The sequence below is a fragment of the Oncorhynchus clarkii genome, chromosome 9 (genome assembly GCF_045791955.1).
Source record: "Oncorhynchus clarkii lewisi isolate Uvic-CL-2024 chromosome 9, UVic_Ocla_1.0, whole genome shotgun sequence".
Lineage (NCBI taxonomy): Eukaryota > Metazoa > Chordata > Actinopteri > Salmoniformes > Salmonidae > Oncorhynchus > Oncorhynchus clarkii.
This window is the reverse complement of record NC_092155.1, coordinates 50,617,754-50,644,726: the sequence shown is the minus strand read 5'-3', so window position 1 is coordinate 50,644,726 and position 26,973 is coordinate 50,617,754. Positions and strand designations below refer to the sequence as shown.

Genomic DNA, 26,973 nt, shown 5'->3' with positions numbered 1-26,973 from the left:
GCAAGAAGCGCCATCTAGAGGAGCAGTGCAGGTTGGAGTACCAACAACTTCACAAAACATACACATACTGAGGCTAAAAAGAAATATCTGATTTGGTGAAAAATTAAACGTTCCCAAACTATTCTCTGCCAGGAAACTTCATTCACGTTACTACTGAATCAGTGTGTACACAAACAACCTTTTAGCGCTTCTCAAAAAAGGGTTTTATTTATATTAAACCATTTATTATATTCACAGCAGCATTCTCATTAATCCCAACTTTATATATGCAGTCCATTACAAAGGAAGGGAGGAGAGGGGTGTACAAGACAGTCCACTCAAACAGAAATAAAGATATGTAGCAGGAGAGGTAACCGCATTCTATTCTAGTGCTACTGTGTATCAACATGCACATTTCAGTGTATATCAAGCCGGTATCTTGCCAAAAATTGCATCCACAGGATTGGATAATTTACCAAGTAAAAATAAAATAAATCTAAAGGAAAGCAACTAAATCCAGGGGAGTATGAAAGTAGTAAACAGAAAGACAGTAACGTGTTAACTTAAAATGGTAGACTCGGTGAAATGACGTGGCCATAAGCAGCACCAGAGAGATGAGCGAGATGCAACACTTTAGTATTTATTAGGGACCCCACCATGCAACACTTTGCTCTCACACGGTCACACTGTATCTGCACGGGTTCGCTTCAGGCTGTTCACAGTGTGGTAGCCAAGGCCCCAAAACAGCAGAGAAACTTAGCCTAGTGCGGCCACACTCAGTTTCAGAATTAGACCCACTATGCCATTTACTCTCTGCATCTGTCACACCGCTGAGTCTACCTTAAATTTCTGCACCGTTACACTTTTACATCAATTGCTACAATTTCAACCCAGTTTACAGAATCCAACAGAAATTACAAAACACATCAGACCAGGCAATACCTCAATGAGAAGTATCAAATAAAAACAAATGCTTACACACACACACACACACACACATCTCCCATCCTCCCACCTCACGGTTTCCCCTCATTCACAACAGGTTGTTGTTCTGGGGGGGAAATTAGTTTGGTGTTGGCGACTTCCCTTTGTGACCTCTGAGCCAAAGCATGATCATGGGATAAATAGGTGTCATTTAAAGTGGCATTTTAGGGGATACCCAAACAAAGGTGCATTCTATCAGCCAACAATGGGCTGCAACCCAGAGGCTCTAGGACAACAGGAGTGTGGAGGCTTTTGTTGTATGTGCAAACATGCCATTTGTATGCGTGTGTGCGCTTAGTATGTGTAAGGAAATACATTGCATGGATATTACTACATTTACAGTATGAGTTGGTCTGGATCGGTTGTTGTGTAAATACAGATGAACGTGGAAAATGTGTGAGTCTGTCCACCGCATCTGTGGTGACGGGTACATGTGCTGGTCTTTCGGCCACAGAACCAGTTCTTTAATTTCTAGCATTGCACCAGTGAGGGACACCCTAAAGATGCCGAGTTAATTAGTAAGCACTGAAGTGTCTTTTACTGAGGAGAATATTTCCACAACTGGAACTTTACGCCGTGTCGGTGGCGCCTCAGCTATGCCCTAGTCCACCTCCTCCATGTTGCTGTAGGACGGAGTAGCACATTCTCCAGAGTGTGCAAACAGCTCAGAGGTCACTTCTGGGATCAGCGGCGGGGGTCCTTCAGGGTCCAGGTCTGTCCCAAAGAGGGCCTGGCTAGAGGCCTGTAAAATAAACCAGTGTAAATCAATCATGCCTTTTCTGGACCAGCTCCCTGACAGGAAGACCAGACCTGTCTGTAAACAATGCAAAAGCAAAAACACTGGACTGACAGTCTGACCACTCCTTGCAGCAAAAATAAAAGCTGGGAAAACATAATTTCCCTGTTTGAAATAATATCTGAAAGATTCCCGACAGTAACTGATTGAAAAATAATATTAATTAACACAGCATAAGGTTGACAATTTAAGTGCTTGTTTATTGGAGCATCATTGAGATTGAAGTACCTGAACAAATTGCCGGGGAAATGCATTTCTTTTTAAATAATAGCAACTATTCCAATGACAGAGCGCTCTTAAAAGGAAAAATCTACCTAAAATCTATCTTTTGGCATTTATTTCATTCGTCCATTGTTGATATAGTCCCAAAATGTTTTGCATGTCAGCGATTACATTTTCAAGATGCATCTTTCAAAATACAGCCAGTATAATTCATTGTAAGAATGAGATGAAATACATACTGCATACCATCACGGTTGCATAAATCAATGTATATGTGCCCGGACACATACTGGGAATTTAAAGCAGATATAGTGACTAGACTCAGCTCTGAAAACACACCTACAAGGGAGAGACATGACAGAATGCACTGTGAAATCCCTAAGACTTGAACATATCACTACAACACTGTTACAGGGCGTAGTCTATATACCAGCAGCACCGATAATCATGAAACGTTGGAGCAACTTATATTGAGAGACGGAAAGCCTCTGTCCTAGTGTCATTAAATCCCTGCTAAGCTAGGAACTGTTTAAACTGTACATTAGTGCACTTTAGAGGGTGCTTCTCAAACAGTCATACAGCTCGGACATAGCTAGCTACTTCAAAGTGTAATGCAAAGCAGCACATTAAAAAGGTTGCTTCTGCTTTAATGGCTTTCATGAAACAAAGAGAAAACAGTTCCAATACAAGTATGACAGGGATAAGTCAAATTAATGGGCAGAAATAAACAAACCTGCTGAATTAAGAGCTGTTGACTACATATAATCAGCAACGTGACAAACAGGAAAAAGCTAAGGCATTTAATAGCTTAGTGAGTCTATAACACTATTCATTGAGAAGGCAAAAACACAATGTTAACTGTCTTCAGGCTACAGTACAAAGTCATGATTGTTCAAGCAAGCAGATATCGCCAACATACAAATGACCAGGGTGGTGTTAAGGAGGACATTTCTGAGTGCAGTTCTACCCCTTATTATTACAGTAGTACTTCAACGCTATAGCCTTCAAGTCATCTCAGCAGCATTACTTGTGCAAAAGATGGGCCTATCCATTTCTAAATGTGCATTTCAAATTTTAGTACAAAAAAACCTACATGGTGAGAGACTTGGGAGGAACACAAATAAAGGGGAGAGTACAGTTGAGACCTGTTTTGGTATGTTGAACTAGAATATAGGGTAGTTTAGAAGGGCCTAAATTATGGACTGCAGTACGCAACAAAAAAAGTCAACTAGGCAAAGCCATGCTGAGCAAAGTAACTATTTTGTTTAATTGAACCTTTATTTAACTAGGCAAGTCAGTTAAGAACAAATTCTAGTAGCAGCTCAGTCGGTTTCTCTTTAACGATGCATAGAATTGATTAAAGGATATCATGTGTATACTTTTGTTTAATTTCAAAGTGTTTAGCAGAATGTTAATTTATAGGCCATCTACAAATACTAAACAATAAAACAAATATATAAATAATGGCATAGACAATTTAAAGTGCAATAAATTTGACTTAATTTCTCAGTGTATAAGCTTTCATGTGCATCTGTATTGGGGTGTGAATGTAATGGGGTGTGAGACTGGCCACTTAGCCCCAGTTGGCTCAGTAGAGCAGGGGGTAGATCAGGTCCAGGAACAACGCTAGCAGAGCAGCCAAGGTGCCCAGGACCAAATATCGTACGCAGTCATCATCGGAATAATCTGAGATCCTTTGGCGCCGCCGTCGCACCTGCCCCTCCACCCCCTCCTCCTCCCTCCTCCTGGCTGCTCTTCTCCCCAGGCTGGTGCGGAACAGGCCCCGGGGGCCCTCTTCAAGACCCTCTTCTTCCTCCTCCAGTTCCTGCCATATTAGAGAGGCCTGCGATGGCGGAAACCTGTGTCAGCTTCTGGGAAAGGCTTGGTTCTAAAGCACAGTCCCCTCACCACAGCCAGACTTCCAGGGGCAGGGGTCGGCAACAGGTGGTTTCTTTTGGCCACCCAAAGGGGAGGGGGGGAATTCAGCATAATCAATGATTGAAATGATTGTTTGAAAAGAACAATCTCTTTGTGGACTTAGTTGTAGTCAATTTGCTTTGTAAATTATGTTCCGGCCCCCCGACCATCCACTTTGTCAAAAATCGTCCAGCAGCTGAATGGAGTTGCCTACCCCTGCCATAGGGTCAAGGACAAGCCAGACTCTTTCAAGGAATACATTACTGCGGTTCTGACTAATTAACCAAGACGCCCCTCACTCATTCACATGGCATACACAGCATGAGGACAGCTCAGAGCGATGTGAGAGGGGTGCTTTTCTCATAAGAGTTAGCCAATATATTAATTAAATCACACATATTTAGACAGATTCCAACCCCCCAATATAAACTAATGAGTTCAAGAGAAAATGTACCATACACCCAATCTTTCTCATAGGCATGAACAGACCACTTGCACAAAAGTTTGACTTGATGGTGAATACACACAGCCCCAACTTATTAATTCTGGCAATGAACTTCGTTTTCAGCATTTGGACAGAATACAATACATCTTAAATGCCAATACAGATCAGACCAAAGAGTCAGGAGAAAGCCAATGTCTGTCACTTCAAAATTGTGCATAGGACAATAAGTTGTTAGTGTGAACAGATTTTTCTCCAAGCACCTATTCAACTTAGAAACAGCTGGTCTTGTATCAAACACTTTTGATGAACAAACCAATGGCCTTGAGAGCAATGAAATTAGATTAAACCTCTTACTCTCATCCATAGCTTTAGAAGCAGACACACACATTATCCCCTTGGCATCGGAGATCATTTCTCTAAAAGGACCACAAGCAAGCGATCAAATATCTCCCCATGAAGAGGAATAGATTAACACAGTACTACATTTCTTACTCAAGTGGTGAACATGTAATAAAAAAATGACAATATACCCCAAGAAAGTTTCATTGAATATACTCCTGCTGCACTACACCTTGAAGATGCTTTCCTCCTACCACCATATAGTGGATCCTGGGGAGGGGTCTCTGAAAGGTAAAGATGGGCACTCTCACCTGGCTGGCGGTGGCTCCTGCAGCGGTGGGGGACTCGACCCCGAGGGGCCCTAGGAAGCGAGGTGGTCGTTCCACGGGGGAGTTGCGGCGGCGGTAGAACAGCACGTAGGCGTAGCGTGTCACCACCTGGTTCTCCTCAACTGTCGTCACTGTGCTGTCATCAAACAGACGCCAGCCTGGGCAAGAGAAAGGACGAGGAGTTTAGTTTAGTTCTCCCCCCCCCCCCAAGTACATTAGTATGAACAAAACACAAGAAACATATGTTTAAACCAATGTTTGCCATGGACAGAAATACAATATACACCGAGTATACAGTACCAAACATTAGGTACACCTTCCTAGCAGAGTTGCACCCCCCCTTTGCTCTCAGAACAGCCTCAATTCATCAGGGCATGGACTCTAAATGGTGTTCCACAGGGATGCTGGCCAATGTTTACTCCAATGCTTCCCACAGTTGTGTCAAGTTGGCTGGATGTCCTTTGGGTGGTGGACCATTCTTGATACACACGAGAAACTGGTGAGCTTGAAAAAACCCAGCAGCGTTGCAGTTCTTGACACAAACCGGTGCGCCTGGCACCTACCCTGTTCAAAGGCACTTAAATCTTTTCTCTTGCCCCTTCATGTCTCAAGGCTTAAAAATCCTTCTTTAACCTGTCTCCTCCCCTTCATCGACACTGATTTAAGTGGATTTAACAGGTGGTCTGAGTATCCCTCACCTGGTCTGAGTATACACTGACAATTTGTTGTATCCTCAGTGTATACTAATGTGAAGCCTATTTCAGTCAACCACTCACCGACATCACTGCGCTGGCTGTTCTGGGCACTGGGCAGGCGTGCGTAGGCTGTGTAGTGACCTCCGATCATACCCCCGTAGTGATTAATGACAGCATAGAGGTCATAGATTGGCGGCTGCTGCATGTCATCCTTCTGACCAATACAGAACTTACTGAGGTCCAGGTTCCTGAAAGACAAGAAAACATGCCGTGAAACCTTGTCGTATGAGGGAATTCAACCCAAGTCATCGAGTAGTGTGAAGGGTAGTATAAAGGGTGTGATATATTAAAGGGATAGTTCACCCAAATTACACAATTATATATCGGTTTCTTACCCTGTAATCTATGGACAAGGTATGACAGCAATCCATGCTTTGGTTTAGTTTCCCTGGCACCGTTTCCACGTGCTAAAGTTTTAGCATTTGTGGCACAAATCCCATTCAAGTCATGGGACAGATGAGAGCATTTTTTTATGCATTATCTTCAAATAATCTCTCCACAATCAATGAGACACTTTTGGATGATTTAGACATGAGCAAAAAATGCTAGTAGCAGTCCCACGGCTTGAATGGGATTCGTGCCACAAATGCTAAAACGTTAGCGTGTGGAAGTGCCAGAAAACTAAACCAAAGCATGGATTGCTGTAATACCTTGTCCATAGACTGCTTACAGGGAAATTAACTAAATATCTTGGAATTTTAATTGATGACGGCCTCTCTTTTAAATTGCATATTCAACAACGTACAAAAAAAAGTGAAGCTGAAATTGGGATTTTATTTTAGGAATAAGGCATATCTTTATTTTGAAGCCAGGAGGCGGCTAGTATCAGCTACATTTATACCTTTACTAGACTATGGGGATATTTTATATATGAATGCTTCCTCTCAGTGTTTGAGATCAATTGACACTCTTTACCATGGCACTTTGAGATTTATTTTAAACTGCAAAATCCTTACGCACCACTGCACTTCGTATACCAGGGTTGGCTGGCCTTCTCTAGTCACTCGTAGGCTCAGTCACTGGTATACTTTTATTTACAAAGCCATTTTGAATTTACTACCTTATTATTGTTCAGAAATGTGGTGGGTACTCTCTTCGTTCGCTGTACGTTATCCTGCTAACTGTTCCAAATGTCCCAAACTGAATTTGGTAAAAGGGCTTTTATGTACTCTGAGCCATCTTCTGGGAACACCTTCCAAAATACTTTTAAACTGGAAGAACTTGTCCCGAATGGTGTTTTTAAATCACTGATGAAGGATTTTGAGGCTGATTCCCTGACCTTTTAATTTGCTGTTTTATACTCTTGTGAATTCAATGGTTTTTACTAGATTACTTGTAGTTTTTTCATGTTGTCTGTCTGTAATCATTTGTAATGACTTGGTGCTGCCTATCTTGGCCAGGGCGCTCTTGAAAAATAGATTTTAATCTCAATGAGCCCTTCCTGGTTAAATAAAGGTAAAATAAAATAAATAAAAAAGGAAACCAATGAGTAATTTTGTTATTTGGGTGAACTGACCCTTTAACGTCTGTGTATGTCATTTTTACCTGACAGGGAAGTCGACCATGTCGTTAATCTTGTCCCTCCAGATGAAGCTGCGGAAGGAGAAGCGCTTGAGCTGGATGATGAGGACGTTGGGCAGACGCCACAGCAGCAGCTGCTTGGAGGCTTCCCTGTGCTGCTGGCACTTTGGACAGTACCTGAGAGAGAGAGAGAGAGAGAGAGAGGAGCGGGAGAGTTCCTGTTAGCTTTGTAATCCATCAAAACAATTGCGAAATCAGTAAGAGAACAATGACGATGTTCACTGTGCATCATCACTTTATGTGACTGTAGGGCCACATTTGAGTATGTGCGCGTGTTAGTGTATGTTGATATGTGTGTGTTGTTCCTACCATGCCTCCTCTGGTGCCAGCACCTCAGGCCTAGTGAAGAGGTTAAGGCACTGCTCCAGGGTGAAGTGTCCAGCCCTGGCCGTCTCACTGACCGACCCAGGGTCCTCCTTAAAGTCCAGCTCCTTGGACCGGACCAGCACATACTCCTTGAGACGCTCGTTGTTCTTCCACACTAGTGCCAGGGTGGATTCGTCAGGGAGGTCCAGAACAGCCTCTTCTGGAGGAGGGACAGACATGACAAACACTGAAAAATACATATTGTAAACGGAATAATGTTGAATAATACACAGCAGATCAATGCGTTTCTGCTTTGTCTTACATTAGGAGTAAAGGATGGGTATGGGATAGTGACCTATCAGGCCCTTGTCTTACCCCTTTCCTCCAGTTTCTGCTCCTTGCTGTTGGAGTCGAGGATGGAGATGTAGAACTGAGAAACGTGGCTGGATGCAGATTCTGATGGTTGCTGGTAGCCTGTCACTGCAGCTAGACACACAAACAGTAGAAAACACAGTCACAAATCACAGAGTGACAGGATTAAACAATGAAAGATATCTATGGTCAGGTGAAAAATCGCATGGAAAAAGTGGAAGTTAAAAACAATATTATCGATAACTCAATGACAGACTATGCTTGCCTTTACCTTCTGGCCTGACAGCCTTCTCACAGGAGGTCTCCTTCTCTCCCTCGGGGTCCTGGGAGCAGGAGGAGGGCTCAGAGAAGCCAGAGTCTATGGTGCTGGTGGAGAGGGCGTCTGGATCTCCGGCTGGGTGTGCTGAAGCCTGGGCTGTTTCTAATGGAGACTCAGGGACCAGAAAGGGGCTCTCCTGATCAGAGTCCCCCACCCCATCGCCCCTAGCTTCATCCCCTGGCCCCACACCATCATGGGTCTCTGCTGGAGGGGGGAGGTCAACACGGCACTGGGTGCCCTCTGGGGACGTTCTGCCAGACTGGAAGGGAGGCTGGAACACGTTCACTGAATACCTACACAGAGAGATGGGGAAAGGGGTGTGAACATAGGAATCAGTGACAGTCCAACAATGACACAATTAGCATGTTGTATTGACTAGGGATGTGACAAATGTAAAAATGTTAAAATGTTTAAACTGCCATTTTTGCATTATTTAACCACCTAGAGTTGACCTCCATGCCCCCGCTGAAATCTAATTAGCATAATAAAAATATGTCTGATTAAGCTAGAGGTATGTTTTTGTATGGGCTCATCTAAAAACGGTACAACCAATCAACCTGTCTGCAGCATCCGAACAGTTTGGCTACACTCTAATAAGACCACTCTATGGAAGTCTGAGACTGACGAACGCGCGTACGTGTCGGTTGTTTTGCTTTAGGACCCCCAAAGTCTCACAAAACTCATCTGTAGGTAGCCCGGTACCACGGATTACAAAGGAAAAACCAGACACGTCGCAGACTCCGACATCTTCCTCCTGGACAAGCTAAACACATTCTTTGCCCGCTTTGATGAAAACACAGTGCCACCGACGCGGCCCGCTCCCGAAGACTGTGGGCTGTCATTCTCCGTGGCCGACTTGACTAAGCCATCGGAGTGTTTAGGGACATATTCAATCTCTTCCTATCCCAGTCTGCTGTCCCCACTTCAAAATGTCCACCACTGTTCCTGTACCCAAGAAAGCAAAGGTAACTCAACTAAATGACTATCGCCCCATAGTACTCACCTCTGTCATCACAAAGTGCTTTGAGAGGCAAGGATCATATCACCTCTACCTTACTCCATAGACCCACTTCAATTTGCATACCGCCCCAATAGATCCAAAGACTACGCAATCGCCATCACACTGCCCAATCCCATCTGGACAAGAATGCGGTTCATGGACTATAGCTTAGCATTCAACACCATACTACCCTCCAAGCTCATCATTAAGCTTGGGGCCCAAGGTCTGAACCCCGCCCTGCACAAATGGGTCCTGGACTTCCTGACAGGGCACCCCTAGGTGGTGAAGGTTGGAAACAACACCTCCACTTCGCTGATCCTCAACACAGGGGCACCCTCCTGTACTCCCTGTTCACCCATTACTGCGTGGCCAAGCACACCTCCAACTCAATCGTCAAGTATGCAGACGACAACAGTAGCAGGCCTGATTTCCAACAATGACGAGACAGCCTACAGGGAGGTGAGGGCCCTGGGAGTGTAGTGCCAGGAAAATAACCTCTCACTCAACGCCAACAAAACAGCAGAGGGAGTACCCCCCTGTCCACATCGATGGGACCGCAGTGAAAAATGTGGAACGCTTCCGTGGCGTACACATCCCTGACAATCTGAAATGGTCCACTCACACAAACAGTGTGGTAAAGAACGCACAACAGCGCCTCTAACCTCTGGAGGCTGAAGAAATTCACCTTAGCCCCTAAGACCCTCACAAACTTTTACAGATGCACCATTGACAGCATCCTGTCGGCTGTATCACCACCTGGTACTGCAACTGCACTGCCCGCAACCACAAGGTTCTGCAGAGGGTGGTGCGTCTGTCCAACGCATCACCGGGGGCAAACTACCTGCAGCACCCGATGTCACAGGAAGGCAAAAAAGATCAACTACTCGAGTCACGGCCTTCTCACCCAGAATGCGAGGTCAGAACAGGTGCATCAAAGCTGGAGCCAAGAGACTGAAAAACAGCTCCTATCTTAAGGCCATCAGACTGTTAAATAGCCATCACTAGCCAGCTACCAAAAAGTTACTCAACCCTGCACCTTTAAGGGCACTGCCCTAAGGATATAGACATGGAATCACTGGTCACTTTAATAATGTTTACATACTGTTTTACTCCTTCATATGTATTTACTGTATTCTAGTCAATGCCATTCCAATATTACTCGTCCTAATATTTATGTATTTCTTAATTCATGTTTTTTTCTTTTACTTTGAGATGTGTATTGTTAGATACTACTGCACTGTTGGAGCTTGGAACACAAGCGCTTCGCTATATTTGCAATAAAACCTGCTGAATATGTGTATGTGATCAATAACATTTTATATGGATTTACTAGTTAAAACATTTAATGGAAGTATTTTTGGAAGTAGTTTGGTGCCAAAACAATTGGTTAAATATGGAGTAGAAAATTAACAATTCCAGACAATTAAAATAAATATATATATATTTTTTTTATATACACTAGAGTCAAAAGTTTGGACACAACGACTCAAAGGTTTTTCAATATTTTTTCTACATTGTAGAATAATAGTGAAGACATCAAAACAATGAAATAAAAAATCATGTAGTGACCAAAAAAAGTGTTAGATATAAATATATTTTATATTTGAGATTCTTCACAGTAGCCACCCTTTGCCTTGATGACAGCTTTGCACACTCTTGGCATTCTCTGAACCAGCATGGCTACCACAGCATTCTGCCATCCCATCTGGTTTGCGCTTAGTGAGACTATCATTTGTTTTTCAACAGGACAATGACCCAACACACATCCAGGCTGTGTAAGGGCTATTTGACCAAGGAGGAGAGTGATGAGTGCTGCATCAGATCACCTGGCCTCCACAATCACCTGACCAAATTGAGATCGTTTGGGATATTGGACTGCTGAGTGAAGGAAAAGCAGCCAACGAGTGCTCAGCATATGTGGGAACTCCTTCAAGACTGTTAGAAGAGTATGCCAAGTGAAGCTGGTTGAGAGAATGCCAAGAGTGTGCAAAGCTGTCACCAAGGCAAAAAAAATGATTTTGCTTCCATCTGTCAATTTTCAGATTGAAATATTTTGCAACTATAACTTCCATAAAATGTACAAATAAATTGGCAATATTGTATATAAATACTTTATTTGTAAAATTTGATCTCAACTCTGTCAACTACACCTACCTTATACGTCGTTCTTGATAGCATGTTTCATGCGGAACTTCAACTACTATTTTTTTTTCTAAAACTCTCCATGTTGAATCATATCATTCAAAAGCTTGTTTAGCGGAGCATAGCGTTAACTAGTCCATACATGGCTATCCTTTGTAGACGTAGTGTGTCGCGCTAAAAGATGAGTAATTTCCTGACATTAGGTCCTTGTGTAATGTGATATTGTACCTCCTAGCCCAATTGTCCTTTGTTTATTATTTATATATACACACACTTGTGTTCCCACATGTACTTCCTATATTGATTGGTTGTTCATAAAAAAGAAAAAAAGAAAAAAAATCCTGACATCTGATTGGTTACTGGTATTTAAAGACCCTATCCGGCAACCTGATTGGTTCCTCCGTGAAGAAGAATCAACGTAAAGAGAGACAAAATCTCAAAGAATATACCTACAGTATGTGAATAAAAATAGGCTCGCTCCGTTAGCCAATGTCAGAAAAGCAGTTAATGAAAGAAAAAATGAGCCTGATCCGCTGATTGAGGCAGTGGCAGTACAGGTAGAGGAGGAAAATGGAAGTAGCCCGCAGCAACGCATTGAGACGCAAATGAGTTGAGATGAAGATGACAACTAGCAGCGATCAACCAGACAGCCAACAGTGGCTTTTATTCCACATCTCAAATAAATCAACTTGTACATGATTTGATTTGCCCTAAGTGTCTAAACACTGGACTGAAAATCACCATAGACTTCACCAACCAGTGATTCTGTAATTCTGTCATGATAGAATGTGCAGACTGAAGTTGATCGTGATACATTTAGGAGGAGTGTTTACACTTTCTCCAGGCTACAGGAGTGCTCCAGGGGAGATGTAGCATTACAAATATAAATATGTGAGGATGGTTCTTCTAGCCCACAAACTTGGACTTGGTCATGCAGCGCTGATGAAAATAAGCAAAGTCCTAGGGATTCCTTCCCTGCGTCTCAGCTCATATGAGAGAAATGAGAGGTAAATACAACGGGAGAGTGGCCCATTATTGTCAGGTGACTTGCTGTGTATACATAATATTTATTTCCTTGCTCCAGCAAATCTATTCAAAGTTAATAAAACAGAGTGATAGGAAAACAAACTATACAATGAGACTGTCACATAGGCCTACAGTGTCATAGGGCTGAAGCCTAATGCAGGGATGCAAACTGGTGAGGGCCCAAAAAGGTGACCCCCTTATTTTTGCGCTGAAACATCCCTACTAAACAAATCCCTACTAGGGGGAAGTGCAGGTTTTAACTAATTAAACAAAGAATATTATATACATGATCAGTCTGTATAAAATAGTGGTTAAGGTGAACCTAACTCAAAACCAACAAAATTAAAGAAAGCAATCCAATATTTGTTGCCTAGACTTTACTGCAAATGACAAGTCTTGAGAAGAAAAAAAACAATACACTAATATTGCAGTTAGCCATGACAGCCTAATACAATATAACACTTGTGACCACACAAATATTGCACAAACATTTTAAAAAGTATAAATTGTCTCATTCTAACAAGCATTCTATTTTCACTCTATTATAGTGGCCACTATAGACAACGATCAAGTGCACAAGGGTACACGTGTGCAAAAATAACATTCACAGAGTTTTAAAAAGTGGATAATCCCCCCCTCACACGTGTTAATGTCTAGTTCAACACAACAAAAACAAAATCTTTGGGCTACACTGCACATTATACACTTTCTGCCTGTGGACATCTGTTCTACAATGTGCCAGCAAAAGTGAGAAAGAGGGAAAGTGTGTGGTGGTCCTTTCACCTATATAGAGGCATCCAGCTTAAACTTCGAGGCCCCTTTTTTCTCCACTTCCTGTCTGAATAACTTTCCCAAAGTAAACTGCCTGTATCTCAGGCCCTGAATCCAGGATATGCATATAATTGGTACCATTGGAAAGAAAACACTTTGAAGTTTGTAGAAATGTTAAAATAATGTAGGAGAATATAACAATAGAAAAACCAACCGGAATCTTTTTTTTGGGGGGGGGGGGGGGGACCATCCTCTTAGAAATGCAAGAGTAAGGTTAGCTCCCTGGATGCAAATCCTATGGCTTCCACAGGGTGTCAGCAGTCCATGTTCAAGGTTTCAGGCTTGAAATATTAGTTTAGCAGAAGGACAGTCTTGGAAAGTTGTGTTTGCGGGCGCCATTAAGAAATTACGCAGCTGCTAAAATCGGTTTCCTATTGAACATACTTCTTTCCGTAAGAAATATTATAGTTTGATTACATTTTAGGGTATCTGAGGAGTCAATATAAACGTATTTTGACTTGTTGAAACAAAGTTTAGGGGACTTTTTGGGATATAAAGAAGGATTTTATCTAACTAAATGACACTACATGTTATGCTGGGACCCTTTGGATGATAAATCAGAGGAAGATTTTCAAAAAGTAAGTGAATATTTAAATCGTTATTTGTGAATGTATGAACCCTGTGCAGGTGGAAAAATATTTTAATGTGGGGCGTCGTCCTCTACTGTAAATCGGAATTTCAGCCGATAGACACTTATATGTACCTAAATGTTTAATATCCATAATTTCTATGATTATTTATTTGAATTGCCAGCCCTCCAGTTTTACCGGAAGTTCTCCCGCTAGCGGGACTCCTATCCCTAATTAAGCCAGGCCCAGCACCAGCTAAACTTGATCCCCGAATCCACTTGTTTAACAAGCAACGTCTCATTTTCACCTAATTCTTTCATTCTGAAAATTAACCAAATTAACCACATACTGTTAGTTAACAGATAGTGGTTAGTTCGTTAGCTAGTTAACATTTCACACAGATTGCCAGGGTCCAGTAAGCAACTAATGCGTTATAACTTGAGGAACGGCAAGGAGTCATATACCAGTTAATACTATAGCGAATTGGTTAGATTACTAATGTTAGCTTATCTGATGTTGTAACTTCAGCTAGCTAATGTTAGCTGTGTGGCTTTATTAGCAAGCAAATTTTCACACCATAAACTCAATTATTTGATCAGGTGAGTTGGTTAATGTTGCTCAAAATGTATCTGGCTAGCTAACAGAGAATTCGATCCAGCTAGCAAGATACTTAACAATGCTAATACTTGTTCCACCACACTTTCTCCCTCACCTCAAACTTTCCAAATGCCAGATGTTTTTCGGTTACAGCTCTCCGTGGTCAGGCTTCTTACCTACCTCTTCGTTATCGTTCAGGGATCGCGCTGCTGTAACTGCCTTTCTACTCTATGCTGTCTTTCCAGAGTGCGCTCTGATGCTGTAACTAGCAAATTGGTCGTCTCTTCTCTCTTCAGTCACTTGTTGCGCTGCATTCTGTTGTTAAGTAAACGATTGGCTGAGCCTTAGATACAGCCAGTACTGCTCCAAACGCTCATCACTCGTTAGCTTACAACCAGTAGTGATCCAACCCCCCCCCACAAAAAAAACTTTTCTCATGGGATCTACACGAATCAGGTAGGTCACATAATTTTGGATTCAAAATGGCGAATTTCGCCGAAAGGTGACTAGTTTGCATCCCTACTAATGTGATTAGTGAGAAATTAGCTTTACATAAAGTAAATACATGCTGATATGCTAATATTTAGTCCTGCAGTTATGTCTGTAATGTTGACAGACATGAGTACTGTTCCCCCCCACGTTAGTTGCAGAGATTCAGAGAGGGCTAGTCAATGGAGAGCGCTGCAAAGATAATTAGAAGAGCATACACAGATATAGACCCAGACAGACAGCAGGTAGCCTAGTGGTTAGAGCGTTGGGCCAGTAACCGAAAGGTTGCTAGATCGAATCCCCAAGCTGAAAAGGTAGAAATCTGTCGTTCTGCCCTGGAACAAGGCAGTTAACCCACTGTTTCTAGGCTACCATTGTAAATAAGAATTTGTTCTTAACTGACTTGCCTAGTTAAATAAAAGGTTAAATAAAAAAATACATTAAAAAAATTGCAGAGTTGCTGAAGGAGGATGACAATGCCATCATAGACATGAATGTATCCTTTGATGGCACTTGGCACAAGAGAGGATTCACTTACAACTGCGGGATAGGTCTGTGCATTGGTGCTGGTACCAGCGAGCCATGGAAAACGGTGAATATCCACCCTATCACTAAAACTTTCGTATCCATCAATTTTTTTTTATAGATGTTGCACAGAAAATGGTCCCTGTTAATCATAGGATGTCAAATCATAACGTCCTCAAAAGAATGTAGCGCGGAGGAACCCAGAATGTAAATGAATGTCTGAACTTTGTAATATGGTCGCGATGCCCCAAAACTGTCTTTGTGGGCAAAACCCGCATTGACAGGGCAGCCAGTACGGCAGTAGCCACATTCAATGAGGGAGTCACTGCTATAACAAATGCAATGAATACAATTGTGCATTGACAGCACTTTGGTGACACTGGAGCAATCAGAGAGGAGTTGTGAGAGCCGATGCTGCTTCAATGGAGTGTGCCAAGCGTAGGAACAGGTCCCATGACTCAGTCAAGCAAGTAAAGCGTCACCAGCAACAACTCATTGGGCCTTACATATGGGGCAGGCATAGACAATTAATGTTCTGCACATTTCAACAGCCATACAAAATCCTTGTATGTGACAAATTGAGCAAAGTGATGAGAATTTGCCCAAAACTTCATATTTGCCCAACAGACCAGTATTCAAAGCATATGCTCTATTGATTGAAACAAATGTATTAAACGTGCCAATGTATTTGTAAAAGGTATATTTGATGTTTATTTGTCAGTTTAGAAGTGATCTATGAATAAGAGTTTAATTAAAATGTGACATATTTATGGAAAGTACCATTTTAATTGCATTAGCCTATCTTTATTGGACGTACATTCCCATTATTCCACACACAGGTTCTTAGGTCTTATACAGTGGGGCAAAAAAAGTATTTAGTCAGCCACCAATTGTGCAAGTTCTCCCACTTAAAAAGATGAGAGAGGCCTGTAATTGTCATCATAGGTACACTTCAACTATGACAGACAAAATGAGAAAAGAAAATCCAGGAAATCACATTGTAGGATTTTTAATGAATTTATTTGCAAATTATGGTGTAAAATAAGTATTTGGTCAATAACAAAAGTTTATCTCAATACTTTGTTATATACCCTTTGTTGGCAATGACAGACAGCGGTCAAATGTTTTCTGTAAGTCTTCACAAGGTTTTCACACACTGTTGCTGCCCATTCCTCCATCATCCATTCTGGTGTCCTTTGACAGCTCTTTGGTCTTGGCCATAGTAGAGTTTGGAGTGTGACTGTTTGAGGTTGTGGACAGGTTTCTTTTATACTGATAACAAGTTCAAACAGGTGCCATTAATGCAGGCCTCTTAAAGAAGAAGTTACAGGTCTGTGAGAGCCAGAAATCTTGCTTGTTTGTAATTGACCAAATACTTATTTTCCACCATAATTTGCAAATAAATTTATTAAAAATCCTACAATGTGATTTTCTGGATTTCTTTTCTCATTTTGTCTGTCATATTTGAAGTGTATCTATGATGAAAATTACAGGCCTCATCTTTTTAAGTGGGAGAACTTGCACAATTGGTGGCTGACTAAATACCTTTTTGCCCCACTGTAGGCAGACTTTACGAGGCTCTAAAAAAATATATATTGTGTCATTTTGTGTAAATATATGCAAAATATGCATCCGTCATACATACATGAAGTGTTTTTTAAATAATTCCATGAAATGACAATATTTTGATAAAATGATCTGTAAAAGCCTGACCATTGATTGTCTTATCACAAAAGCATTCTGCCTTGAAGCAATATGTTAAAAACGGATTCCCATAATAAGCAAATTAGCGCATATTTAAGGGCAGTTTGTCTCATTTGCATAAAACTTGTAATACAATAATATATTGTATTTGTGTATACTTTCAACTGGTAAAGATTCAGTCTGATGAGAGTAAAGAAAAAAAATCCCTATTAGCCTATGGTGCCTGGCCTTAACACTTTTTTGGCTACTACATGATTGCATGTTGATTTATTTCATAGTTTATGTCGTCACTATTATTCTACAATGTATTGCCATACAGAACTTCAATGCTGTCGCTTCACTGTCTAACTCTCTGCCATTCTTCCAACTTAACGATGAAGTGCGGATCGCTTTCTATCCCTGGCAACTATTAACAACGATGACATGCTTTCTATCCCTGGTAACTCATTTGAAAGATGCATATCTTCTCCTACTAACATACAGCATTGTTGTGTTAGGCATTTCTTACGATGTACATATGATGATAATCGGGACCTGTTAATGGTATTTTGCAATAACTGCACTGTGATTTTACATTTGTAAAAAAATGTTTTATCAGTTTCAGGCTAAGAATTTTGTTCTTTCTTTCTTCAAATTAATTTAAATGTCACACCCCCAGTATTGGCATCTATATTTGGTTTTTATAAAGAGCAGCATTCATATCATCCATCGACTGGGGAGATCCCAGTGGTACCTTGAGTATCCTTCCAGCAGCTGGGACAGACGGGCGTAGGTGAGTCTGGACTCAGGGACGCTGACCAGGAAAGGAAGCCCCACGTTCTCCATGTTGGGGTGACACAGACTCTTGTGGTTGGACCAGTGATTTTTCTGGCAAGCCCTGAAACATGAAGAAAAAAAGTTTGGTTTTTCATGAGTTAGGAATAATTTAGGAGACAAAGGGAAATAGTTGTGAAATAGTTATCCTGTGTCATTGTGTTTTTATTGGTAGAGAAACTCAATTGCCTCGCAACATTAGTGCCAGCTGACATTTAGTGTGTTGACTCACTGATTGCAGTAGCCCACGCGGTAGCAGCGGGTGCAGCGTTTCAGCTTCTCCTCCTCTGAGAGGGGAGGCTTCAGGCAGGCAGCACACTTCGAGATGGGGATACTGGGGACCTGAGGCCTCTGGAGGGGGGACAGACCCACAGATGTGACTTAAACACAGATACTAGGTACTTCTGTCATAGTTACGTATGGCTTAAAATAGGAAGGCTAGGGAATTGAAGGTTCCGTTTACCTGCTGGACTCTGAGCACCACCACCCTCTCCTTGGCCAGCTCTTTAGACAGCACCTCAAAGCAGAAGAGCATGTCTGAGGAGGAGACCGTGTCCAGGGAGTGGGAGGGAAGGAAAATCCTGTGGAAGCGACTCTTCACCACCTCTGCCAGTCTCAGGTTCTCTGCCTTGATCCTCACACTCCGAGAGATCGACTCCAGGACCTCGGCTGTGCTCGAGTTCTCTTTACTCACACTCACCAGGAACTGACACACACAAGGTACGAGAATCAGAGTAAAAAGAGAGTAATGAAATAAATCTGTAAAATAAAATAAACTGAAACCATCTGAACAACTCATCTTACCTTGATGGGTTTCTTATGAGGCTCTTTAGCAAAGTAGAACACGGTGAGGACCTTCTGCTTCTGGGGCAGGGGCACGGGCAGGTAGAGGAAGGGGTCAAAAGTTATGGAAACCTTGAGAGAGGGAGAGGAGAAAGACATATGACCTTTACAAAACATACAGGTCAGAACAGTAGCACTGGGAATTAGATTACTGAGTTTTAGTGCTCCCTATCGCACCACTGAAGAAATAAGTTAGTTCCACTCTGCCACACAGCCAGCCAGCCATCCACACAGTAAATGCTTCTGATGGGTCCATTTCCTCTATTATTAAATCAGGTTTTCCTGCATCTCAGCCTGATAGCCAGGCCCCCCGAGTCTCTCATTATCTGCATCATATTAAAACTGCCATTATCACGGTGCCTTTGGAGCAGACATGCCTAAAACAACAGTCAGGGTATGTATTCAGGAGTGGACGGTCGCAGCAACAGAGGTACTATAGTATCATCCCTGTGAGTTTGAGTGATGTATTCTAAGACTAACAAAAAAAATCCCATCTCCAGCCTCAATACGAAACACACTTCAATACAAACACCTAGATATGTTCAGACAGGTGAGTGTTGCTTGGGAATTGCAATAATTCCTCTGTCTCTTACCTTGGAGCACATAGGGCAGACAAGCTTGGACTTGTACTGGCCCTGGAAGAGGTCCACAATGAACGAATCGTTCCTCATCTTGTGCCTCTGCCACGCCTCCTCCGCCACCACCTATTACGTCACAACCACACCATCATGTCATTTTCCAGGACAATTGACCTCAAGGGAACAGTGACACAGCAGTCATCAATGTGGATATGCAAATGGTGCTGCTCAAACCTCTATTTCACCCACCTCGTCCAGCCGTCCGTCTGAGTCCACCGTCTCTGTGTAGGGCTTGTTCTGGATGCGGTTCAGGTCCTCATGGAGACCATCCAGGAGGAAGGCCATGAACTCTTGGGCATCGTGCTGGGCATAGCCTGTGAACTGGCTGGCCTTACTGGCCACGATCGCCTGGGGGATAAAAGATAAAACATCAAGTTGAGAAGACTAAAGGGAGAGGCTGTACTAAACCCGAATACTGCCGGTGTTAATCCATGTAGAAGGCATGATGGTTAAAATAACAAGAGGGGGTTAAAGATGGGACTCTCAAAAGAGTGGATTGTCACCTTTAACTTGGAGGGCTGGAAAGCATGGTGGGTACCCTTCCACAGAGCCCGCAGCAACACAGCGAACCCGATGGCCAGCCGACCACCCGTCCCCAATGGGTTATTACAGTTGATCTCAGTTTCAAACGCCCGGTCTGCACATAGGGGGAAGAGAACACAGTTCATTGTTTAATATCAATCTACAGCAACAGATACTAGCATATGCACATTACAAGATATATTTCATAAAAGTAAAATGTGATCAACTTAAAGAATGAAGAGTAGGGAAGACTGACCATGAAAGTAGTCCCTGAGTTCACGGGTGTTTGACAGAGACTGGATGACGCTGTTCATGAAGCATGTGTTGCCCAGGTTAACCAGGCCTGTGAAGCCTGGCACACACACCTTCTCCTCCTCCTCCTCCTCAACACTGCGCTCGCTGCCAGCAGGAGGCGCGTGGGTCATGGGCTGGACCATACACGTGGGCTTGGGCTGAGGGGGAGAGGCCGAGAAACAAAGGGATGAAATACCAACCTTCAAGGCTCAAAGGATAGCGTGATAAAGAAAACAAATTCCTTCCCCCTACTCATTTCCAAATCACCACCTCAATCACTTCAAACAGTTTCCCTTTTTGGCCCATTCTCTCACCATCTCGTCCTTGTCCAACTCACCGTGACTGCAGGCTCCTGTTTGATAGGGGCATGGTCTGAGACGGTACGGGCGGACACATTGTCCAGGCCTCCGTCTTCTGCCCGGGGGGGCTCCTCCTTGGCAGGGAGGGTGTGCTGGCTGCTGCCCGGCTGACTAGTCTGAGATGACGGCCCGGAGGGCACAGCAACCTTGGCGCCCCCCACTGCACCTTAAACAGAGGGGGATGGAGCTTGTGGTCAACGACAAACGACTGTCAGGACCAAGAGAAGAACAATTGCATACGGCCGATGAACTGAGTATTCATTCATCGAAGTACAAACATTATATTGTCTGCTTGCTGTGTATAGATAAGAGCAACTTGTACAAGTACCACCAACTGCATCTAGGCCTACTAGTATTGTAAACTATATCAAAATATACCAGTGCCAGCACAACAACAGATATTAGAAGTTAAGGACATAGAGCAACACTGCAGTGCCTAGGCTAAGACACCCAGAGACCCGTTGGGTTGGGAGAGCAGCAGACGGGACTGAGGCACACATATTGAGTTACTGGATTAGTTTCAGTGCTCAGATTCCTGTCTGGAAGTGCTGTCTTGAGTGTACACACCCACACGCCTGCCTATCACCCTAATGAACACACAGTCAGGCATGGCACACATACCCATATACACACAAGGTCCACACACAAATCCTGGTATCAACCCTCCCATGTAATTCACATGCTTACAGACATATCAGGATTAGCCTTAATGCTTTACTAGAATATTGGTTCAACTGAAAACGTATCCGTGTGCTTTCCAAAACAGCGATATAAAGTAAGTCAGTGAATACATTTGTGTGGAAGTAATTTTGTACCAACATAAAGTATTGTAAGTCAGTGAATAAATGTGTGTGAAAGTAACTGTGTGTAATGTTTATAAGGGATGCTATATTTCAAACTGTGTGATAGCTAGTGTAATAGATGTGTGTATAGTGGTTGCAGTGTGCAGTAGAAGCCAGGCAGCAGGAAGACCTTGTGTAGCGGGGGCCTCTAGGCCCCCCCAGCGCTGGCTGTGTCTCTTCTTCAGAGTGATGTCTATCCGGGACGGGGTGAAGGAGTACGTGGACTGCTCAGGCTGGATGAGGTTCCTGCAACATTGGATCACCGCTTGTGAAAGTCATGATCTCATTGAGAGCCAAGGGCCCAATTCACATATCAATAGAAACTCCACACACCAAATTCAACTTAAAAGTCTTACCTGAGTTTGACTTGCCACTTAAAAACTGTATTCGCTCCACAGTCAGCATGAAGGCGCAAGAAATTTGCATCGCTGTTAGAAAGGGAAGATAATTCAGTAAACCAGAAATGCCACTAAAATCCCATTAAATTTGCAAAGGCCACAGGTGAAAAGTCAAAAGGACCAAGTTACCTGGTCTGGAAGAGTAGGGTGAAGTCCTGTTCTCTGAAGATCACCCTGGCCGTCTCTCTGCAGATGCTCTTCATGTAAACGTTGACCACCATTAGGTCTGTGCCTTTCTCGTACGAGTCGTTCTTCACAAAATTGAGGTTCACCATTGGCTCTGGAACTGCTAAAAGATAACCGCAGGCAGGCTACGTTTCAGATCACTTCGGACCTCAAACCTCAGTCCAGAATTTATCCTCACTGCAACTGATCTGTCCATTTCACTTACAAACCACAGTTCTATAGTCATCTTCTGCCTAGAGCTATCCTGACGAATGAATGACGTGACAAAAAGCACATTTCAATCATATTTGTGAAATACCAGTTTCCTTTTGACCCCAGTCTACTGACCTTCCAGCTGCTTAATCTCCAGAGATTCCTCTTTAGACTGGTCCTTCTTCTCCTCCTCTGTACTGCTGGTGAACTCTGCCTGCTTGCTTGGTGTTGCAGTCACAGGCGCCCCTGATCCTGACTGCTGGGTTGGTGTTAGAGTGGCCTGGTCAGCCCCATCCTTGGACTTTCTCACTACAGTAGAGGATTCGGTCCTCTCAGCCTCAGCCTCCCCTTGCCTCTCTGTTCTGTTTGTGGAGTCTTCAGCCTTGTGGCTGCTCACAGCACTGGACACAGTGGCTGACGGTATGCGTTCCTCTCCTGCCCGAGCCTTGAAATCAGACTCTGGGGACTTCTCCAGCTGAAACAAGAATGGGCTTTACAAATCAGATCGAGAGCAGCAGATACTCAAACACATTTGAACCCACACAGTACTCGGTGCCTGGTGAGATGCTACAGTTTAGAGAAACGGGGACTAACCTGAACTTTCATGTCCTGCTGTGTGTGGGTGACGGCTATCTCGGGTGTTGTACACTCATGAACGTTGCCTAGCCTCTCAGCACGATTGTCACCAGCTGTATACGTCTGGGGGTCCCGGCCAGTGGGAGTAGTGGTGTGCGGTTTCCCATTGGCTGTGGACTTGGGGTGTGTATCCCTGGGTGTCTGTGAAGTAGGATCCTTGGAGGGACAGACGGTGCGCTTGGCACTAGGCTCCTGAAGCAGGTCCCCTTTACTGAGAGGCTTGGTCTCCTCATCTTCTGTAGCCTTCACCCCAGATTCTGGTCTGTCTGCTGCTGGTTTGTTCTTCATGGTGCGTTTGACACCTCGCTCAACTTTGCCACGTCTCTGTTCGCTCTGTGCCGGCGGAGCAGACGGCTGGGTGGACAGTTTGGGCTTATCTGCCGTCTCAGGGACAGATTTCTCTGGCTTTACCACAGGCGGTGGTTTCTGCTCTTTGCCGTTCTTGGCTTGCACGTTCACAGGCTCCTTCTCCTTTTTAGTTTGCTACAGGGAGAAGAGACAAAATAGTTTTTTTGTACGCATTTATTTTGAAATTGTGTTGAAACCGTCGCAAGGGATAGGCAATAGGCACATTTAAGGTTGGCAGCTGATGCTTTTCAATGAAAGAACCATAAAGCTAAACGACAGGAAGGAGACAAGAAGGAGGCAGGGAGGGCAGCAGGCAGACTCACCTTAAGGGAGGGCCAGGAGTGAAAGGGGATCTTCTTGTGCATGACCAAAAGCAGGAAGCCGTACTTCTCTTTGTACTGCACTTTGCTGCAGGAGCCCTCAATCTCCTCATGCAGGTGACAGTCCCACTGGCGCCCATCTGAAGAGAGAGCAGTGGGCCATCAGACTTGTGCTAATGCTGCACGTTCACAGTGAAAGACTAATGCCACGCAAGCACACGCAGCTCAAACACACACAAACACGTAAAAACACTAAAATAATAATTCAAACACCATCTTAGCACACGCAGCTCAAACACACACACACACACACGTAAAAACACTAAAATAATAATTCAAACACCATCTTAGCACACGCAGAAAGGTACACTGCCTTGCACAAGTATTCATCCCCATTCGTGTTTTTCCTATTTTGTTGCATTACAACCTGTAATTTAAACAGATCTTCATTTAGATTTCATGTAATGGACATACACAAAATAGTCCAAATTGGTGAAGTGAAAATGTGAAAAAATAACATTTGTAAAAATTCTAAAAAAATTAAAACAGAAAAGTTGTGCGTGCATATGTATTCACCCCTTTGCTATGAAGCCCCTAAATAAGATCTGGTGCAACCAATTACCTTCAGAAGTGACATAATTAGTTAAATAAAGTCCACCTGTGTGCAATCTAAGTGTCACATGATTTGTCACACGATCTCAGTATATATATATACACCTGTTCTGAAAGGCCCCAGAGTCTGCAACACCACTAAGAAAGGGCACCACCAAGCAAGTGGACCATGAAGACCAAGGAGCTCTCCAAACTGGTCAGGGACAAAGTTGTGGAGAAGTACAGATCAGGGTTGGGTTATAAAAAAATATCCGAAACGTTGAACATCTCACATCAGCCATTATTTAAAAAATTGAAAGAATATGGCACCACAACACACCTGCCAAGAGAGGGCTGTGCACCAAAACTCACTGACCAGGCAAGGAGGGCATTAATCAGAGAGGCAACAAAGAGCCCAAAGATAACCCTGAAGGAGCTGCAAAGCTCCACAGCGGAGATTGGAGTATCTGTTCATAGGACCGCTTTAAGCCGCACACTCCACAGAGCTGGGCTTTACGGAAGAGTGGCCAGACAAAAGCCATTGCTTAAAAATAAGCAAACACGTTTGGTGTTCGCCAAAAGCCATGTGGGAGACTCCCCAAACATATGGAAGAAGGTACTCTGGTCAGATGAGACCAAAATGTATCTTTTTGGCCATCAAGGAAAATGCTTTGTCTGGCACAAACCCAACACCTCTCATCACCCCGAGAACCATATCCCCACAGTGAAGCATGGTGGTGGCAGCGTCATGCTGTGGGGATGTTTTCATCGTCAGGGACTGGGAAACTGGTCAGAATAGAAGGAATGATGGATGGCGCTAAATACAGGGAAATTATTGAGGGAAACCTGTTTCAGTCTTCCACAGATTTGAGACTGGGATGGAGGTTCACCTTCCAGCAGGACAATGACCCAAAGCATACTGCTAAAGCAACACTTGATTGGTTTAAGGGGAAACATTTAAAATGTCTTTGAAGCCCAGACCTCAATCCAATTGAGAATCTGTGCTATGACTTAAAGATGGCTGTACACAAGCGGAACCCATCCAACTTGAAGGAGCTGGAGCAGTTTTGAAGAAGGGACAAAAATCCCAGTGGCTAGATGTGCCTAGCTCATAGAGACATACCCCAAGAGACTTGTAGCTGTAATTGCTGCAAAAGGTGGCTCTACAAAGTATGGACTTTGGGAGGGTGAATAGTTATGCATGCTCAAGTTGTTTGTCTTATTTTGCATCTTCAAAGTGGAAGGCATGTTGTGTGAATCAAATGATAACACCCCCCCCCCCCCCCAAAAAAGAATAATATTTGAATTCTAGATTGGAAGGGAACAAAATAGGAAAAATGCCAAGGGGGTGAACACTTTTGCAAGCCACTGTCTTACATGTACAATCGTCACATACACTTAAGCAGAAGACATGTAGGCGGCCTAGTTAGTTTCAGATGTGTGTTTGTATAGCTTGTTATCTCACCTGGGAAGCAGGCCTGACAGTCTGTGTCAGTGAAGGTAGTGGTGACGTCCTCCACACTCTGAACCCCCTCTCCACAGCGCAGCCTCACTGTCACCTCATTCGCATTCTGCTTCCAGTCCACAAACACATCTACACAGCACCGAGCAGACAGAAAATCTATCAGAGGAATAATTGCACACTCAGCATATCAGAGAGCACCTTCAAAATAGATTCTGTAAGAAGAACAGCATGTCCTGTGACTGTGCTCGGCAAATAAACAAATCAAAAAGCAAGTCAGCCTACAATGGTCTACAACAGATGAACAGACTTTGTTGGAGGACTACATTGATACCTTTACAATTACCACTAGATCAAGATCAAAGTAATTTATTCATCAGAAAAAAAACTCCTAAATATACTGCATCTACACAAGAGACAGATCTACAGAAATGCACACAACACTGAATCAACTTCTTGGGACAATATAGGCCTTAGACAAAGAGGAACCTACTACTAAATAGTAAACTAAGCCTTAAAGATGCTGCCGCCCCCCGAAATGACAGCTGGTCAAAACACTCAAAATAAGATTTGAATAATCATCTTTCTGGCAACGACAAACCGGAATCAGAAATGACAACAAACATTGGAAATGCCTTGGCTTGTCTACACTGTACCTTTCGTCATAGTGAAGCTAGAGTGTCGTCGGTCATGCATGTGCCATGTATGAGTTCAATTCAGTCCAAGGTGCTCACGTTCACCACTACTACAGACTATGCCTTGTTTATTCTCCCTCTCTATGGCTCTCACACACACACACACCTCTCTCTCCCTCACGCTCTCTCACACACACAGCTGCTGTAAATAAAAAGGTCACAGGCAACACCAAACCCTCTACAGCTGGGCTCCTAGTCGGGTTGTATTCCATGCGACACTAAACTCTGCTACGGTCCACTATGAGATCACTGTAGCATTGACATTTTTTGTTCTAATTTGAACTGCCAACCCACTTTACCAATTGGCTAGTCTGTGGTGTCATTTGTATTTTCTGTACATTTTTGAATGGCCTGTCACTGATTATCAGGGCCTGTCTACCAGCCACAGTGGTAGCTAGGTTTTTTACCAAGCAAAGAATTATTTTTCAAACTAACTATAAAAAAAATATATATATATATTTTTTTTAAAGGAGGAGCAGGCTTAGTAACGTTTCTAAAACCAGGAATGTATTACTAATAAGAAGTTATATGGTATATCGCTCAATTTAATATTTTGTGAACCGAGTCTTTTAGCCAAAATATCAGACAAAAATGTTCAGCCGCCCCT

At 43.2% G+C, this 26,973-nt stretch overlaps 1 protein-coding gene across 33 annotated transcripts in view; it reads right to left on the bottom strand.

Annotated features, from left to right (window-relative positions):
• Positions 1-179: 179 nt before the first annotated feature.
• LOC139416492 (ubiquitin specific peptidase 19) overlaps positions 180-26,973 on the bottom strand; it is a 41,554-nt gene continuing 14,760 nt past the window's right edge. For 2 of the 33 annotated variants that reach the window (XM_071165153.1, XM_071165165.1), the window contains 23 exons: positions 25,675-25,803; positions 23,622-23,758; positions 22,909-23,433; positions 22,450-22,789; positions 22,066-22,225; positions 21,895-21,966; positions 21,669-21,784; positions 20,675-20,856; positions 20,300-20,495; positions 20,025-20,158; positions 19,711-19,869; positions 19,477-19,587; positions 18,845-18,955; positions 18,504-18,746; positions 18,273-18,391; positions 17,961-18,104; positions 8,297-8,637; positions 8,029-8,139; positions 7,657-7,873; positions 7,312-7,464; positions 5,788-5,954; positions 4,994-5,169; positions 180-1,705 (listed from right to left, as the gene is read on the bottom strand). In XM_071165153.1, coding sequence (XP_071021254.1) covers positions 1,565-1,705; positions 4,994-5,169; positions 5,788-5,954; positions 7,312-7,464; positions 7,657-7,873; positions 8,029-8,139; positions 8,297-8,637; positions 17,961-18,104; positions 18,273-18,391; positions 18,504-18,746; positions 18,845-18,955; positions 19,477-19,587; positions 19,711-19,869; positions 20,025-20,158; positions 20,300-20,495; positions 20,675-20,856; positions 21,669-21,784; positions 21,895-21,966; positions 22,066-22,225; positions 22,450-22,789; positions 22,909-23,433; positions 23,622-23,758; positions 25,675-25,803 — 4,184 coding nt within the window. In that variant the 3' untranslated portion in view covers positions 180-1,564. Of the gene's footprint in view, positions 3,825-4,993; positions 5,170-5,787; positions 5,955-7,311; positions 7,465-7,656; positions 7,901-8,028; positions 8,140-8,296; positions 8,638-17,960; positions 18,105-18,272; positions 18,392-18,503; positions 18,747-18,844; positions 18,956-19,476; positions 19,588-19,695; positions 19,870-20,024; positions 20,159-20,299; positions 20,496-20,674; positions 20,863-21,668; positions 21,785-21,894; positions 21,967-22,065; positions 22,226-22,449; positions 22,790-22,908; positions 23,434-23,621; positions 23,759-25,674; positions 25,804-26,327; positions 26,570-26,973 lie in introns of those variants that run through there. The other 31 variants (XM_071165154.1, XM_071165166.1, XM_071165131.1 and 28 more) reach the window with 29 other exon arrangements.